General features: G+C 34.6%; 1 protein-coding gene across 4 annotated transcripts in view; it reads left to right on the forward strand.

Annotated features, from left to right (window-relative positions):
• The window catches only part of TMEM67 (transmembrane protein 67), a 32,348-nt gene extending 15,372 nt beyond the window's left edge, over positions 1 to 16,976 (forward strand). For all 4 annotated transcript variants that reach the window (XM_033067833.1, XM_033067815.1, XM_033067805.1 and 1 more), the window contains exons 12-28: positions 681 to 837; positions 1,221 to 1,344; positions 2,196 to 2,301; positions 4,124 to 4,180; positions 4,276 to 4,374; positions 4,863 to 4,961; positions 5,290 to 5,376; positions 6,031 to 6,130; positions 6,232 to 6,371; positions 7,858 to 7,998; positions 8,476 to 8,556; positions 9,702 to 9,818; positions 11,023 to 11,139; positions 11,222 to 11,326; positions 11,696 to 11,798; positions 13,261 to 13,403; positions 13,845 to 16,976. In XM_033067833.1, the coding sequence (XP_032923724.1) occupies positions 681 to 837; positions 1,221 to 1,344; positions 2,196 to 2,301; positions 4,124 to 4,180; positions 4,276 to 4,374; positions 4,863 to 4,961; positions 5,290 to 5,376; positions 6,031 to 6,130; positions 6,232 to 6,371; positions 7,858 to 7,998; positions 8,476 to 8,556; positions 9,702 to 9,818; positions 11,023 to 11,139; positions 11,222 to 11,326; positions 11,696 to 11,798; positions 13,261 to 13,403; positions 13,845 to 13,925 (1,857 nt within the window). In that variant the 3' untranslated portion in view covers positions 13,926 to 16,976. The remainder of the gene's footprint in view (positions 1 to 680; positions 838 to 1,220; positions 1,345 to 2,195; positions 2,302 to 4,123; positions 4,181 to 4,275; positions 4,375 to 4,862; positions 4,962 to 5,289; positions 5,377 to 6,030; positions 6,131 to 6,231; positions 6,372 to 7,857; positions 7,999 to 8,475; positions 8,557 to 9,701; positions 9,819 to 11,022; positions 11,140 to 11,221; positions 11,327 to 11,695; positions 11,799 to 13,260; positions 13,404 to 13,844) is intronic.
• Positions 16,977 to 17,094: the final 118 nt, after the last annotated feature.

Raw genomic sequence — 17,094 nt, forward strand, 5'->3', positions numbered from 1 at the left:
GATCAAGTTGACCCTCAGCAAGTTTGCAGCTGACACCAGAGTGGGTGGGAGTGTTGATCTGCTGGAGGGCAGGAAGGCTCTGCAGGGTGATCTGGACAGGCTGGATTGATGGGCCAGGGACAGTGGTTTTAGGTAACAAGGCTGAGTGCCAGGTCCTGCAGGTGGGTCACAACCACCTCATGCAGTGCTCACACTTGGGGAGGAGTGGCTGGAAAGCTGTCCAGCAGAAGAAGACCTGGGGTTTCTGCTTGACAGCCAGCTGGTCAAACACCAGCCAGCGTGTGCCCAGGTGGCCAGGAGGGCCAGTGGCATCCTGGCCTATAACAGGAATTGTGTGGCCAGCAGGACCAGGGCAGGGATTGTCCCTCAGTGCGTGGCACTGGTGAGGCTACACCTTGAGTGCTGTGTCCAGTTTTGGGCCTCTCTTAAAAAGGACATTGAGGTGCAACAGAGCTGGGGAAGGGTCTGGAGCACAAACCCTATGAGGAGCAGCTAAGGGAGCTGAGAGTGTTTAGCCTGGAGAAATGGAGGTTCATGCAGGACCTCGATGATTCTGTGATTCTCTCTTTTGTGAAGAAGTGGTACGGATTCCACAATAATTTTGTAGGGAAAGAATCCACATCTTGACAAAATAATGAATTGTTAAAGTGATCTTTTTATTTCCACGTTTTTTCTTGTAGTGCAAAATTTCAGTTTCTAAGATTTTACTGGATTTTGCTAATCCAGTCTTTTATGACCTGTTCCTTGAATATAATGGTGGCAATGGAGAGCAACAACTTTGGGCCATACCAGTTTTAAATTTGAATCTTCAATACAATGAAAGGTTTGTTAATCAAGGTAAGATGGTCATAGCAGCATCTCTGTAAATTTAAACAATCTGAAAACTTCAAATAGAAATAATCTGTATTAATTACTGTTACTGTGTTGCATTTAAAGATACCACAACACACCATAACTTGTTTCCATTTTGAAAATTTAGTATTTGTGGGCAAGTTCTGATAGTTTAAGCCCAAACTTTTGTTGCATACACCTTTCCAATCAATAATATGCAGAAATAAAATAATCTAATTTAATTATGTATTTGTATAAGTTGAAAATAAACCATTTTATATCCTCAGTAGTTACTATGTGTTATACAATTATATGTGTTGTTTCTAATACATTTAATTATCTTTTTGTGTTGAATAATGTGTTTGTGAAACTGTCATGTTTTTTCCTAGACAATAATATGAACAACTGGCTTTTGACTCGTCGATTTTTTTTGGTTGATGCACTTAGTGGAAAAGAGAATGACTTGGGAAAACCACCAAGGGTAATTCGGATTGCAAGCAAAATAACAATAAGGTGATTAACTCATATAATATATAGTACATAGAAAATACAGTCAGTGTTGTAAAGTCTTCACTTTATTGTCTTAAAGTTGTTTTGTTATGTATTTTCTAATATGTCTAATATGTAATATGTGCTGCATTTTCCATTGTATATTTGGAAATGGCCTGAATTTCCACAGGTTGTTCTGATGAGTGAAAGAAAATAACATTGACTTGTGGGAATTAAAATCACCATGATTCCCTTCTAGGTACAAGGATCAGACCATGTTTGCATAGCACAAGTTGGCAGGTATTCAGTCACCTCTTAGAAGCAGGTGTTATCTGGAAGGACCTAAAAACTCCTCTGTTAATTCTTTTTCAATGTGTGTGTTGCTGACTATACAAGGATATTATTTCATACTCCATATTCTTTTTTGCAGTATTTTTGCAACCTGTTGCCTATTCTGTTATACAATCCAGAATAGGCTTGTAGTCATTTAACTAAAATTGTGAGACTGCCTGTTAGGGTCATTACTGTTTGCACATCTCAGCTGGAATGTATTTTGGAAGAAACTTTTTTTGTTTCCTTTATGTGATATCCTCCTGTAATGTGCAGACAGGTAAAGATTGATTCAGGTATTTTCTTACAATTAAACAATCCTTCTCATGATTATTTTTTTTAATATATTGCTGTACATGCCTTTGTACACTTGAGTTGCTTTTAAAATGTGACGTGTCATGTCATTGGGTTAGGAAATTCACATTTTATTGATCAGGTTGTTCTGTTCATTTAGTATTTTCATGTAAGTGCAAGTTTCAGTGATTACTTTTCAAGCACTCATCTGATTTCTTTTGTATTAAAAATCATGCTCTGTATTTCTGCAGTATTCGTCTGGTATCCCATACACAGAGAGGAACTATCTACCCTCCTCTAATTACTGTTGATTACACAGATGTGCTTATCCAAAACCCTGAAACCCAGAGTGTGATGGTGAGATCTTTGTGCTACCTTAATTATACTTTTAGTTCTATTGGAATTCCAGTTTTTGGTAGTGGGTTATAAAAATCTGATAAGCAGTTTCTAGTTCTGATCAGTTTTGAAGTTACAAGTTTTCACAAAAACCTTTTAAAACAAATCAGTTAAAAGTATTCTCTTTTCAATTTACCTTCAGTATTTTTTAACTTAAAACACTTCAAATTTAAAGTTGGTTTTATAATGCTAAATTAGGCTGCAGTTCAAATAAAATTATACACACATAAAATAACAGGTAAAAGACTTCATGCAGCACTGCAACCAATTTATGCACAGAATTAGTATTTTTATTTAGAACAATGCATTAAGAGGTGGTTGTTATGACACAAACATTTCAGATCACCTGTTGTTTATGTTAAAATATTGGTAATATATTTAAAACATCCTTTAGTGTTTCATCCTTCTGTACTGAAAACCAACAAATCCTGCTGTAGCAGATGCAGAAGGGGCATTTCCTGCTTCCCCTTTTGCCTGCCTTCATGGCCAGTGGCTCAGATCCCCATTCTTCTCTCTTGTTTGTGTGTTAGATCACACTGCATTAAAAAGTAAAAATGTTGATCTTAGGACGGTAGAAAAAAAAAAAAAAGTAGAATTTTCTGCTTGTCAACCTTCAACTGTTCAGACTTCCAGTACAAATAGACATCTGGCTAGAATAAATTTGTGGTGCTAGAAGCATTCCTCGAGTTCCATATTAGTTGCATGAAAGGAAGAGAATTAGAAAGATAGAAAAATCAAGACCTTTTTTTCCCTGCTTAAGTGATGTCTCTACTTAATTGCTGAGACAGCACTGTATCTAGAAAGTAATTCATTCAGATAGTCATGGTAGGAACAATTGTTTTCAGTTCCTCAATTTTCTGTCATATTATTTCATCCTTACAGCTATGTGAGATCTATTTGGGTATTGTCAGTTTTGGATGTCTTGTTGCATTTAACAAATTTTATGCAACTAAAAAGATACACTGAATTTTGTTTCCAGTTTCTGTAAACACTGAGCTTGTAGTACTGAGGATATTTAGACTTAAGTCTAAGTGCAGTGATAGAAGGAGGTCTGACAAGAACAAATGTTTGGGGAAGACAAGATGTAGGGAGGAAGGGATTGGTTGGCGGGGGGAGGAGGATACTTCTTTTAAACTTAATTAACAATACCGTTTATTATCATGCTTGTGTTAAATTTAGCTGTGCAGTGACAAAGACTCAGGCCAGGATATTATAAAACCAAGCCAAAGATTTTCTCTTTCATGTACAAATCTTTCAGACCAAAGTCAAAAGAGGTCTTAGGTTAAATTTAAGCTAGAAGGAGCAATTTTGAAGCTGCATGACAATTTGTATTACATACAAACTGAAAAAAACCCAGTATCTGGGCTGTGCAAGTTTACCATATAATTTTGCATGTGAGCATGTGATTACGTCAAGGTTACCTTTAATCACTGACAAAAGGGAGTGTATCAACATTCAGTGTCTCCTTTCAGGAGGAAAAAAATCATGCACGTTTGAAAGAATTACAAACAGGTGTAACTAGTAACTTGCAGATGGCAGGCACCCATGCCCAGCATTACTGCTGGTAAAATCTGCAGTAAGAGTAGCATAGTCCATGCTGGTACTGAGCCTGGCACCTGAGCACACCAGGTCATATGCACCAAAAAAAAATTGTGTGTGTTACTTGTATAGTAGCCCTAGATAGAAATTCCCACCAGCTAAAACTGAAAACTACTACTATCTGTAATGGTTGTAGCACTTCAGAATTTCTATGCATATTTACTTTTTGTATTTAAATATTCAGGTTTCTTTTGCAGTCAGCTATGAGATGAATCAGTCAGAGGCTCAGATTCAGACCGATGTAAGTTGTAATTCCCTTTAATTTGTTGATACAATGATTTACTTCTGTGTTTTGTGTTTTAAAAATATCTGCAAATAATTTTTGGTTGTGTTCAGATCGCGCTGGGTGTGTTGGGTGGACTGGCAGTGTTATGGTCCCTTCTCAAGACAGCAGGCTGGAAGAGGCGGACAGGAAACTCTATAATTGACTTGCAGGTATGAACAGCTGGCAAACTGAAATGGGACATCTCTTCCTCTCTTTAAGGACACTTGCTGTCATTCCCTGTGATTATAACAATTTGTTTTCTTAAGGTAACTGAAATAATTTCTAGTCTAGCTGCATAGAACTGTGCCCCAGAGTTAGGCTCACTTGAGGTAGTTGGGTTTTTGCATTCTTTTTGATTCTGATACTGTTATTCAGGAAATACCGCTCTAAAACTAAAGATATTTGCAGGGCTATTCTGATCAGTTGAGTGGACTCGGTTTTCACATTAATTCTTTGAATAAAAACCAGCATTTAGGAGTTTCAGCTAGTGAATATACCATAAATTATATAACCACGATGGAAAGCTTCTGTTCAGGGCTACTTTTCGCTACTAGAGTTTCCTATGTGAGTTACATAACATTTTATATGAATGCATTATGGACATATGCATTACTTAATTAGCTTTACAGATATCTACAGCATGTTTTTATAATTGCAGACAGTTTTCAAGTTCTTACTGTTCTATGCTGGAGACCTTGCCAACGTTTTCTTTATCATCACGCTGGGCACAGGGATTTATTGGCTTGTATTCTTCAAAGTAAGTGTTTTTCCAGATTTGGATGTATGAAAACCTAGTAATATTGAATATATTTTTACATGGATATTAACTGGTTTTTTCTTCTTTTTTTTTTTCTTGTCAGACTATTGAGGCAAGTTATATATAATCTTCTGTTTTGTGTGCTTAAATTTTGTGTTCACCTGTTTCTTTTTCTTAGGATTTGTTGTACTTGCAGTCTGCTTATTAGTCATTTAAATTTTTTACACATTCATTGATCTTTTTCTGGAAAAGCTTATTCGCACTTAAGGATTTATTATGTTGTCATGTATGCCAGGTGTACTGTTTCAATGTAACTTCTCAATTATAGGCTCAGCAGTTTGTATCTGTCCTTTTACCTCTCCCATCTCAAGAAGAAGATTTTGTTACATACGTAGCATGTGCGTTTAGTTTAAAGGTAAATAATTTTTTCCTCACCATAAAATACATGACAGCATGCTTCATATATTTTCATATATTTTCAGTGGGCTTGTTTTTAAATATCTTGTACAGTTATTAGTTATTAGTGTGTAGATGTTATGTCCTAATAATTATGTTCTAAGAATTAAGTCATTTTGCCATAGAAATTTATTTTGTGGAGTCTTTATAGGAAAATAAATGTCTCAAGAAGGTCACAAGAGAAAGACTGAAAAATAATTATTTCGAGGCTAAAGGTATAAAGACAGCCAGATAAAATAGCATCATACCAAGAAAGCAAGTACTTCCATTTAAAGCATAATGTAAGTGCCGTGAGTTCCTGGTTAGAGAGAAGACAGATCCAAATAATTATGTTCAAATATGTAGAATTCTGAGTGCAGGTTAGTATGTTATGGGAAAATAGTCAGTTTTTTAATTTGTTACTTTGCTGCATTTTCTTCATAATTTTGGACATCATCACATGACTTACCATTATTAGAAGCTTTTAAACAAAAAAATATCAAAAGTTGGTCATAAAGTTGCAGTTTCATGTATAATCAAGCTATTGATTGTTATGTTTAATGAATAATCCACACAGTGACTATTCCTCCATCTTTTTGTATATGCTGTTTCTGTCCTTACTTTTCTCTCTTAGGCTCTGCAATTTTTACACTTGCTGGTTTCACAACTTGCTATTGATATTTTCTTTATTGACTGGGAAAGACCTAAGGGCAAAGTTCTTAAAGCAGTTGAAGGTAATTCAAACGATGCTTGTTTGTATAAGCAGCTTTGGTGAAATTCAGATATTACTCTCAGATATTAAATTTTAGAGCTTTACTCAATGTACTCTTTTTAGGTGAAGGTGTTACTAAAAGTGCTGCTGCGCCTGTGAGCATATGGAGGACATACTTTATAGCAAATGAATGGAATGAAATTCAGACAATTAGGAAAATAAATCCTCTCTTTCAAGTGCTTGCAGTTCTTTTTTTTCTGGAGGTAATATTACTATTATTATCATCATCATCATCATCATCATCATCATTTATGATTCATAACCAAAGTGTAACATAAGGGTCTGAGTTTAATTCTTGCATTCTGTATGCTAATAGTGAATCACCTTTACATTCACTTGAAATCCTGTGACTTAGTAAAATAATTATTTTATTGCATTTTTAAATTTATTTGTGTGTATAGGTCATTGCAATATTTTATTAAGGAAGACTTAAAAAAAATCCAACCTTTCATTACCTTAGAGATCTTTGTTAGTTTTGTTTGGGTTTTTTTTAAGGTAATGAGTTACCTTAAAGGGCTTAAGAGACTGATAGGTCTGTGTACACACTTGATTCTTTATTTGCCTACTAGCACTCTCCTGCCACAATATACAGCTTTATTTCTCATTTCATATTTGTCTGAACTGAGCTTCCTTCCTGATGATTTGCTGCAGTGCCCTTTGACAATGCAGGAAATAAAATGTGCCAGTTCTGTTCCTGATGGCAGTATGCCTTCAGTTACAGCTTGAGGATATGTGAGAAACTGTGCTTTAGCTTTTAAAAAATGTTTGGGCTTGTTTCTTTTGTGTTTTAGTAAATTCTTTTTTTTTATCTTGGGAAGTATTCCTAAAATGTACAGCATATTGTTGTTTTTGTGAGGTTCTTATACATATTTTAATACTTTTATTCAATTTTATAGTCCTTTTAAAATGTTTCCTTTTAATTAAATAATGAAAGTCCTGAAACTTTCTTCATTCACTACGTGAGCATTTTGCTGTTGATAAATACAGGCCAGGGCCAACTTAGGTGCAATATTACAAGAGAGGGAGAAAAGAGAGCACCTAATCTTACTGCACACTGCAGCTGCCTGAAAGGAGGATGTAGTGAGGTGGGTGTCTCTTGGCCCAAGTAACATGCACAAGGAGATGAGGACAAGTACAAGTACATTTTGGTGCAACTTCTGTTCTGAAAGATTTTCACTTATTTTTCACACATAGTGCTCCTCTCATCTTTTTTATTTTGGAACTTTTTCTAGATTTTTTGTTTAAGATAGATAGTGGAGGAAAATATATTTCTATTCAGTACAAACAAAAGAAATCAGTGTTTTAAGAGTTGCAAAACACATTAAAATTTGCTTTAACACTGGAATATATAGGACTAAAGAGCTGAAATTTGGCAGAAGTTACATTCCTATGCAGTACAGCAGTAGAATCTTTTGGTGATTTTCAGTAAAAGCCAATAATGACTTTTTATGAGATTGAGCTGCATGTTTTTTAATTTATATATCAACCCATATATGTACAGGTTATGTTTTAATTGTTTTTCTCAGTAACAACACTGGATCACACAATTGAACTCCATCATAGTGAGCAGGCTACTATTCCCAGGTCCATTTTTCATTATTTTTTCTTATTTCCTGTTATGATGGAAACAACAGGATCCTAATTAATACTATTCATTCTCACCTGTTGTTGTATTGATGTTCTTTTCAGGTGGTGGGATTTTCAAACCTGGCTTTAATGGATGCTTCTTCCAGTCTTACAAGAAGCAGTGAGAGCTATGTAGCTCCTTGGAGCCGCATTTTAAGATTTGGTGTGTCTGCTGCACTCTGGGTAGCCATTGCCATCCTACAAGTATGTAAAACGTGACATCCTGAATTATCACTTTCAGGCTAGTTCTTGGAAGCAAGAATAATTCACTAGACTGTCCAAACTGCTTATCATAGCATGGGATATGTTTTTAACTGTTAAGTTTAGTTGTTTTAGTGTAGTACACCTTTAGGACTTAAAGTGAATCTTCTGAGATATGAGATATCTGACTTTGGAATCAGAATTTTAATCCTCTCAAAGACTGAATTGATGCAAATACTTTGTTTTATTTTAAGTAACTTTGAAGCATCTGACAAGCTCAAAATAAAAAGCAGGTTCTTACTACAACTTTACTTCTTAAAGGAAGTGGTATGTCAATCCTGTTTCATTAAGTCCAGTGCAATGGTGTCCACTACCGAAGTCTGTTATTTGTGGGTGTGTTAAGTGGTGAAATTAAATTAATTGCTTAATAACATCGAATCTGATGAACTAATAAAAGAAAATTTGGTTGATTTATTTCAGGTTGTATTTTTTGCTGTGATTTATGAAAGATTTGTTGAAGATAAGATAAGCCAATTTGTTGATTTGTGTTGCGTGAGCAATGTAAGTATTTCTTTTGTCTCATTTGTAGTGTGGCATTTAAAATAGAATAATACATAAGATAGTCATAAAAATATTAAATAATATTTATTCATTTAATTTAGATTACTAGCTAGCAGCCAAACCTGATGTTTCCTTCAGCTCATTTTATTGGTGAACTCTGCAAAATTTCAGTTAAACTTTAATTGGAAAATTATTTCAGAAGCATAGGTATCAATATGCTCTTTTAGACATCTGATTTTTAGGGCTTTTGGTTGTTTTTTTTTTTTTAGTTTAAATTGGTTACATGTGCTGATACAGACTTCAAAAATAACAAGTTATAACAGAAAGTAGGAGTGGGACCATTTACTGCCATTTTGTATAATGGTTTGTGTTTTAGTCCTTCTGACTTGCAAGTTGTCTTGGATTTATTGAATACGTATGTGTCCAGTTTCTGCTCCTGTCTTGTGCTTGTCTCAACTGTTGAACTTCATTTTGTCCCTCTTAACAGTTACAACCTTTTGCATGCATTTTCTCTTACTCACATCTGAACTTCCTCTTCTTTATATATGGATTTTGAAGCTTTGCACTGCAGGAATTCCTTTTAACCAAAGAAGAATGTAGTCAGAATAGACTGGATTACCTCATTTGTCCAGAACTTCTTAAAAATACTGATTTACCTCTTTAATCAATCTTTCCAGCCGTGGTTATTCCTCTTCTCTGAAACACCCATGTAGTACCTGGGTTGTAGAAAAGAATTAGTTTTGGAGTTTATGTGATATATAAGCATTGTATCATACTGAATGAAGTTCTGTTAAATACAGTCTTTTAGGAATCATGCATATGTATTATGTAGCACAGAAATAACCTTTGAATCAAAATAAAATCTAATAGCTTTAACTTCTTGGCTCAAGGGAAATCAAACAGCAGCAGATCCTTGCTGTTGATAAACTAAACGTGAAGCTGGTATGTGTTTCTAGTTGCATATAGATAAAGCTAGTTAGTGAAAGAGTTGCTAAATATTTTTCTCCCATATTATTTTAAGTACCTGCCCACTTTGTATTTGTAGCAGGGCTGGCTGGTTTGACTGAACTTCACTATGAATTCAGAAGATCAAAAATAAAATTATAATTGTTGACTAAAATGTTCTCTCTTCCCCCATCTCTTAGATTTCAGTATTTCTCTTGTCACACAACTGCTTTGGTTATTACATCCATGGTCGCTCGGTGCATGGGCATGCAGATACCAATATGGAAGAAATGAATATGAACCTGAAGAGAGAAGCAGTAAGTAAAAGTATTCCTGCTCAATTATTTATTTTATATAAAGACCACACACCTTTGCATTATGGATCTGCAATTGTGCACTACATTGAACTATGTTACTTAAAATAGCAGCTGTTGGTATGTATAAATATAAACATAAATATATGACTCAGTAGTTCTTTTAACTAGCTCTTCATCTTTCTTTTTCTTCATTATTTTGTCTTGTCACTTCTTCACTTTTCAAGGATATAAAATTCCTCTAAAAAGTTTTTTCATGTATTTAAGAACCTTCTTTTCAATATTAGAGCTTTTCATAAGGTCACAGACACGTTCAAAAAGGTGCATACCAAAAAGCTTTCGTAAAGAGACAGATCTGAAACACTAATACAGAAACTTGTAATCTGTTAATCAATTATTTTGTTCCATCTCTTCTGTTATGGTAATACCACCCATTCTTGATAGAAATTAATTTGCGTAAGTATTTTTTCTTGTTTGTCATATGTTGTATCTTTGCTGCAAGATCAGGCAAATATGAAATGTCTAATACAAGATCAGAGACTGCATTAAATTTCATGACATCTTGTAACTTTTTAGTAGTACCTTTTAAGAAAGTACCTTAAATAAGGATATTGCTATTTCAATGTTAAGTGGACAGAAAAAAAACCATAACCATGTGAAAATTAAATCTCAAACACTGAAATATAGAGAAGTCTTATTAATAATGTTTTTGACTTACCAATTCTTACAATTTTTTTCCTAATTGTTTATTTTAATATAATTCTGGGGAAAACAGGGGGGTTTCCCCATGAAGATGCCAATTTTTTTATTTTCTTGGAGTTTTTGAGGTTTAATAAATGTGACCTGAAAAAAACAAGGAAAAAGTCAGGAATCCAAAACAAAGAAAGAAAAAAAAAAGCAAGACAAGTATAGAAGAAATTATAGATCTAAATGAAAGGTCTTTAGAATAAATATCAGAATAGGTATTATTAGAAAGTAATGAACAAACACAGGTGAGAAGAGAAATATGATTTTGCAACAGCAGGGGTCAGGATTTCATGTCATAAGGAAATCTTGCTGCAGTAGAACAAGAGTGCAGTGGATTCAAATATTTAGAGATATTAAGTATTATATACACATGAAAGAGAGGAAATGAAAAGCTTTTGACTATTTTTGGGTCTATGAATGACATTAATAATGTTAATTTACAATTGCTTTGATTGTATAGGAAAATCTGTGTAGTCAGAGAGGTTTGTTACCAAACACAGATGGCCAGACATTTCAGATTTCCATTTCAAGAAAAATGCGACTGCACTATGACTGGATTCATGAAACCTTAACAAGAGTAAGTGAGATATTGGTATTCTTTAAATGTTATTTGAAATATTAATTTTTTCTGTTAAAGTCTTGGTCTTGTTGTATTTCAGAAACGTGGTCCTACCAGGCTTTTGGACTCGTCTGCAAATACTTTTGAACAAAGCACAAGGGCCTACAATGCCATGAACAAATTTCTCAGTTCTTTTATTGATCATGTATGTATATTGACATTACTACATCAAGGGAAATATAATTATTCTGAGTACAGAGTCAGAATTGCAAATCTGAAGGACTGTAATTGCTCTTTAAGCAGATGTGCTTTAAGGTTTGTTGTTAAAGATTCTATGGCATACAGAATAGTGCTTCATTCAAAAAAAAAACCAAAAAAAACCCAAACAATTGAAGTGCTCTCCAACAGTGCAGACTGCACTTGAAAATGACAAATCCTTTTTTATTATGTACTTATTTTTCTCTTGGAATAGACCAGTGGGTTTTGTTTCATTCACAAAGGTCTAAGTAGCTGTACTTCACTTTGTAGCAGGTCTGAAATCATAAAACAGGTGTTGTTTTTCTTTTTCTTACAGGTTCATAAAGAAATGGATTACATTGTTAAAGATAAGTTACTGCTTGAACGACTTCTTGGCATGGAGTTCATGGAACCAATAGAGAAAAGTATTTTTTATAATGGTAAAAAGATGTGTGGTATTTGTACTATTTTAAGTATCCTGTTTTCTCTGCAGATTTCTTTCCCAGGTTTTACAATCTAAAATGGACTTTACAGCAGGAGGGATCATTGAATGACTGCTTGTGAGGGAGGTATTTAAGCGAAGTTCTTTAGATTACAGAAATCCTGTTTATAAATTGTCATTGACTGTGATGTTTTTATTTAAGGCAGATGAAAGTGACAGGTGTGTACATGAAATTCATAATCAGGATTTCATGGCACTGAAATACACAGTTTATTATGAAAACTCACTGTTTCCAATCAAACTTGTATTGGACATTTTTTGAAAAAGTAGAAAGAGGGTAAAGAATATATTTTTTTCTAGAAGTGGTGCTTTTTGATAAAATAAAGAGGATGATAAATGGTCCAGAGTACTTTGGCTATGAAAAAGGTACTTTCACCTTAAAAAACCCGTTTTCTGGGGAACCATTAAACAAAAATAATGCTAAGCTCTGAACCTCCTCCTAAATGAGGCACTAAGCATATGATTTACCACAATATGAGTACTCAACTGTGATGGACAAAAGACTCTCTAACAATTTAAAGTTAGAAAGGGTATGTTTATTCAGCGCTGGGCAGCAGCGTGGGGTAGCCCCCTAATACACACTGCAAAATTACAGGTGGTCACAGAGTCTATTTATTGGCAAAAGGTTTAAATAAATACATATTCATAATACCAGCCCCTCCCATCCCCTGCTTCCTATGGTAATTAGCTTGAATAGCTGTTAAGCATGCATGGTTGGCTTCTTGAATTAAGTCTGGGGTCGTTTTTGTGGGGAGGGGTCCTAAAAGGAGGAAGTGAGGTGAGTCTTCTTCGCCCTGAACTTTTGACCCTTTTCTATTAATGACAATACAAATGATTTCTGGGGATATTCCAATTTTTCAAAGAATGGGTTTCTGGTTGCGATTGTCAATGCTTCTTCAGGCCTGCTTACCAGTTTCGTCTTTTCCCATTGTAAGCACAGCTGAGCAAACATGAGATGACTGACGATCAATCAATTATTTAAGTTTAATTAAAATCTGAATTTTTCTAAGATTAGTGTTTCACATATGCTTTTATGCTTTTGTTGAGTTGGGGCCAGAGCTAATAGTTACTAAAAATTTCAGTGACGTGGAAGTTACATCTACTTCTTTGTTTAAAACAACTTTTAAAAATAATCTGACTGAGATTTCAAGAGTAAATAGAGTTGTATGTGACACATGGGTTTTACCTGTTGTGTTCATCAGTATGATGCCATTTTATAAACAAAAAGTTTATATTATTTTTCAATAGAATGACAGGACTATCTCTGTGTTGCCATAGAATGTCATAAATTGCTCTGTCTCTGATTTTCCTTTTCCTTACCAGCTTCCTCAGCATGGACTGATGAACTCTACAAACTTGCAACTCACCCAATTTTTTAAAAAAATGTTCTCTTTCCATAGATGAAGGACACTCTTTCAGTGATGTTCTCTATTATGGCAATGAAACAACACTGCTCATCTTTGATATCCTGTTTTTCTCAGTTGTGGATTTAGCTTCCCAAAGTTTTGTTTTAGCAGCTATTCTAACATATTTGCAACAAGAGGTAAATTTCAATTTAAGAACAAAGTAATAATTTTTAAATGGGAGTCAGTATGGCAGTTTAAATACTTAACTAGATAATATATCCAGTGAGTTAGCAGTGTGCAGTGAGAGAAGAATTATATTGAGGTTTTTTATTTATTTTGTAAAATAGACTTGTGAGAAATTAATTTTGTTCACATGGTAATTTTGGATGAAAAGGTTACAAATAATTTTCAGTAGAAAACATGAGTATCTGTTAAAATTAATCTCACATATTTTATCATAATTTAGAGTGGAAAGGTAGTGGAAATCGTTTTAAAAATGCTAAAGGAAATTAAGCACCTAATTAATCTTATTTATGATCTAAAGATTATCTAAAGTTGCTATTTTATGTTAGATACTGAAACATACTAGTGTAAGTATTTCTTCATTAATACATGCTTGTTTTCCAAAATGTTCTTAGATATTTAGGTTTATTCGTAATACACTTGGGCAGAAGAATTTGGCATCCAAAACCTTGGTGGATCAAAGATTTCTCATTTAATTGAGAAGATGAAAAACTGTCAAGGATTTAATCATGGAAAATATGAACATGATCAAAGCATCTCTGACCTGCAGATTAATTGCAGTGCACTTTTCAACAATAACTGTGTAATGGGTTTGAAGCTTGCCATTTTTTATATTGTGTGCTATTAAGCTTTATTTTTCTGTATTTATAGTTTGGCTTTTTTTTAATTTGTGAACACTAAGCCATAGGCCTTTAAAAAGAAAAGTACTTGCAAATAAGACAGAAGTAAACTTAGTGTTATTATTAGAATAAGATAAAAATTATTTTATGGCTTTTGATAACATATTGACCACAGACTTTGAGCATCTGATTGACAGGAGAGGTTGCCAACTCTGAAATTATCTGAAAATACTTTAAATCTTTTTTCTTTTTTTTTAAGGTTATTTTGAGGTTTAATGTTCAGCAAATATGTGTCAAAATTTGCACAGCACAGGATTTATTCTAAATTAAGTTAGTGTTTTAGGAGGAATTTTTAAAGAACACTTATTTGCTGTGACTCCCACTTGAAATTTTAATGTTTCTGTCTTGTGTCATACAGTATTGTATAATTCTTTCTCTTCTGTTGGAGTTTATCCTTGTTTTTCTTGGGTGTGGCCTACACAGGACATCCCAAACAGGTATTTGAGGTACAGTGATGTTACAGTGATGTAGAGAAAGAGGCTATGATAGAGCAGAGGAGATGCTGCTCAGTTAGCATTTGGGATTTGTTCTTGATCTTCTGTCGTGTGATGCAACGTGTTCAGGGAAACAACAGTAATTATTCTGTTCACTTTTTCCACACATGTGAAATGGAAGCAATTTTTAAAACTTTTTTAGAATTGTTTTCACAGGTGATCATGGTCTCCTAATTTTCTGATTTTATTATCTTTAGATATAGCAGAGACCATAATCGTTTTACCATCATCATATTTTTGGAATTTAGAAGAGTTAATAATTACTCAAGTGCCAAGGGAGATTGTTAGTGGCCTTCAAATCACCTTAAACTGAGGTGTCTACCTACCTCTTTTATCACTGAAAAATCTCCCTACAGTTAATGTTTTGTCAGTAAATAGTTAAACATGAATAGTGTTACTTGTCTTTAGATGATTCAACAAGGGACTCACATGAGCAAAAATACCAAGAAAATGAGGACATGATCAGTTGAATTTAGCAGATTTCCAGTGCAGACATGCTTATCTGAGTTGAAGCAGCCTTGCATGCCAGAAGGTTTTTGGCTTCATAAAAAGGAGCATGTTCTCATGTTGGTACCATGTTATATCCTACTAAACTCAGAGTAACATGAGCAGAAATCTCAGTCACTATTGCTCCCCTGTATTTGCTTTTGGTGCTGCAAAGCCTGTGTCACTTGCTAGTCCAGTGCAGTTGTATTGAGAATAGAATAGAATGTGCCAGTAAGGCTGTTACCAGAGACATAACTGAAAAGTTGATTTGCAGTGGGACATCCATTTATTAATGTGCAGTTTAGCATGGGCATTGCCATTTCATGCTTTCTTTGCATATCTGCTTATGGACACAATTCTTTGTTGGTGCATGCTATGCCTCAGAAAGGGTGTGCATACAAAATTTCTAATGGAGTGAAGTGTTCAGGATAAATAAAATTAAGGTTGTTGCATTTATGGGGAATGTAGTAATTAAAGTCTCCATTAGGTTCTGAATCTGTTTAAACAGCCAAAAATCGTATTTCCACTGGGAACCATGACAGTATGACCTCATTAGTTGTGAGGTTTCTTGTCAGTGATCTACTGAGAGCCAAAACTGTAAATTAAGCTAAGGAGCCATCTGAAAAATATTCTGCAGTTGGATATTCACAAGGCAAAGTTAGCCTTACCTGGTATCCATGTATTTATTTGGTGGATATCTTTGCACAGCTTAACTAAACTTAAGTCCTTACAGTCCTTACTTTGCAGAAGACTGCAAAGAGGAAGTAAAATCTTTGTCATATTTACTCAAGCTAACAGATGTGACTAAAGGGGTGTAGAGAGTTGCTGTGGTCCATTAATGAGCAAGGATGACCTGAAGTGCCCTAATACTAGTCTTTAGACCAGTAGAACTGTGAATAGAACTGTGCATCACTGTCAGTGGTCACAGGCACACTTGTTCCCTCTGACTTCTGGTGATGTGTTCATGATCATGAAGTTTTTCCAGGGAACAGAACCACACCTCAACCTTACATTCTCCAGAGTGGTCAGATTTATGACCAACTACAGTCAGAATACCTAAACTGACTAGACTTGGGTGAATCAGAAAATGTCTGGAAAGCAGAATGAAGATGTGGTTGTGCCATCAGTAGATGTGTGGTTTTAATTAGTTCAGTTTTTATCAGTTCAGTACCAGCAGAACTAGAGACATTTCAGCATGTGGGCTCTCACTATGTACCCTGTCCTCAATGCTTGTGCTAACCAGGTACACCTCTCCATACAAAACTCTTCCTTTGAGTTTGCTTTAGATATGCCTTTAATCATCTGCTGCAGAGTAGGGCACGTGGAAGCTTTAATGACCTTGCATTTTGCAAGAACTACTGCTAAAAGCAACTCTTCTTAACAGATAAATGATAAATTAATCTAAAAACATCCTGTCAAAACAGTTCAGTCACTTGGCTCTCTCTTTCTCCTCAGTGTACACACTACTCTGTTTTGCTTTATTTTTCCAGATCATTTGTCTAAAATGTTAATATAGCTAACATAGGTACTCTACATGATTTAGGAAATAATTACAGGAGTCAAAAGCTCCAGGAATTCATAGAAGCTTTTCTTCACTCTTGCTGTCCAATGAACTTGGAATGGGTTGACTGAGCTTTGTTCCCCTATTCCTTGATATTTGTTAAGGAAATATCAAGCTTGATATTTGTTCAAGAAATATCCCTTGTGATTGTATTTCCAGCTTATTTTTTTTTTAATTAATATGCGTCTATAACGTGTTGTTCATGTAATGAGTGTCTTTTAGGTTTCTAAATGTTCTGTTTGCCCACATGGCATTTCAGTCTCTCCTGTCTGTTTCTCTAAGTAATAAAAAAAGTCAAAGATTTGAGATGAGTTTTTTCCCACTCATTGATCCAAACCTACAACATGTTTCTTCTTCCATGCGAGCCAGAGGCTGCTGCTGGCTCTGCAGCCTGGAGAAGCTCTGTTGGAACAACTGTGACAAA

Source organism: Catharus ustulatus, chromosome 1, assembly GCF_009819885.2.
Source record: "Catharus ustulatus isolate bCatUst1 chromosome 1, bCatUst1.pri.v2, whole genome shotgun sequence".
Lineage (NCBI taxonomy): Eukaryota > Metazoa > Chordata > Aves > Passeriformes > Turdidae > Catharus > Catharus ustulatus.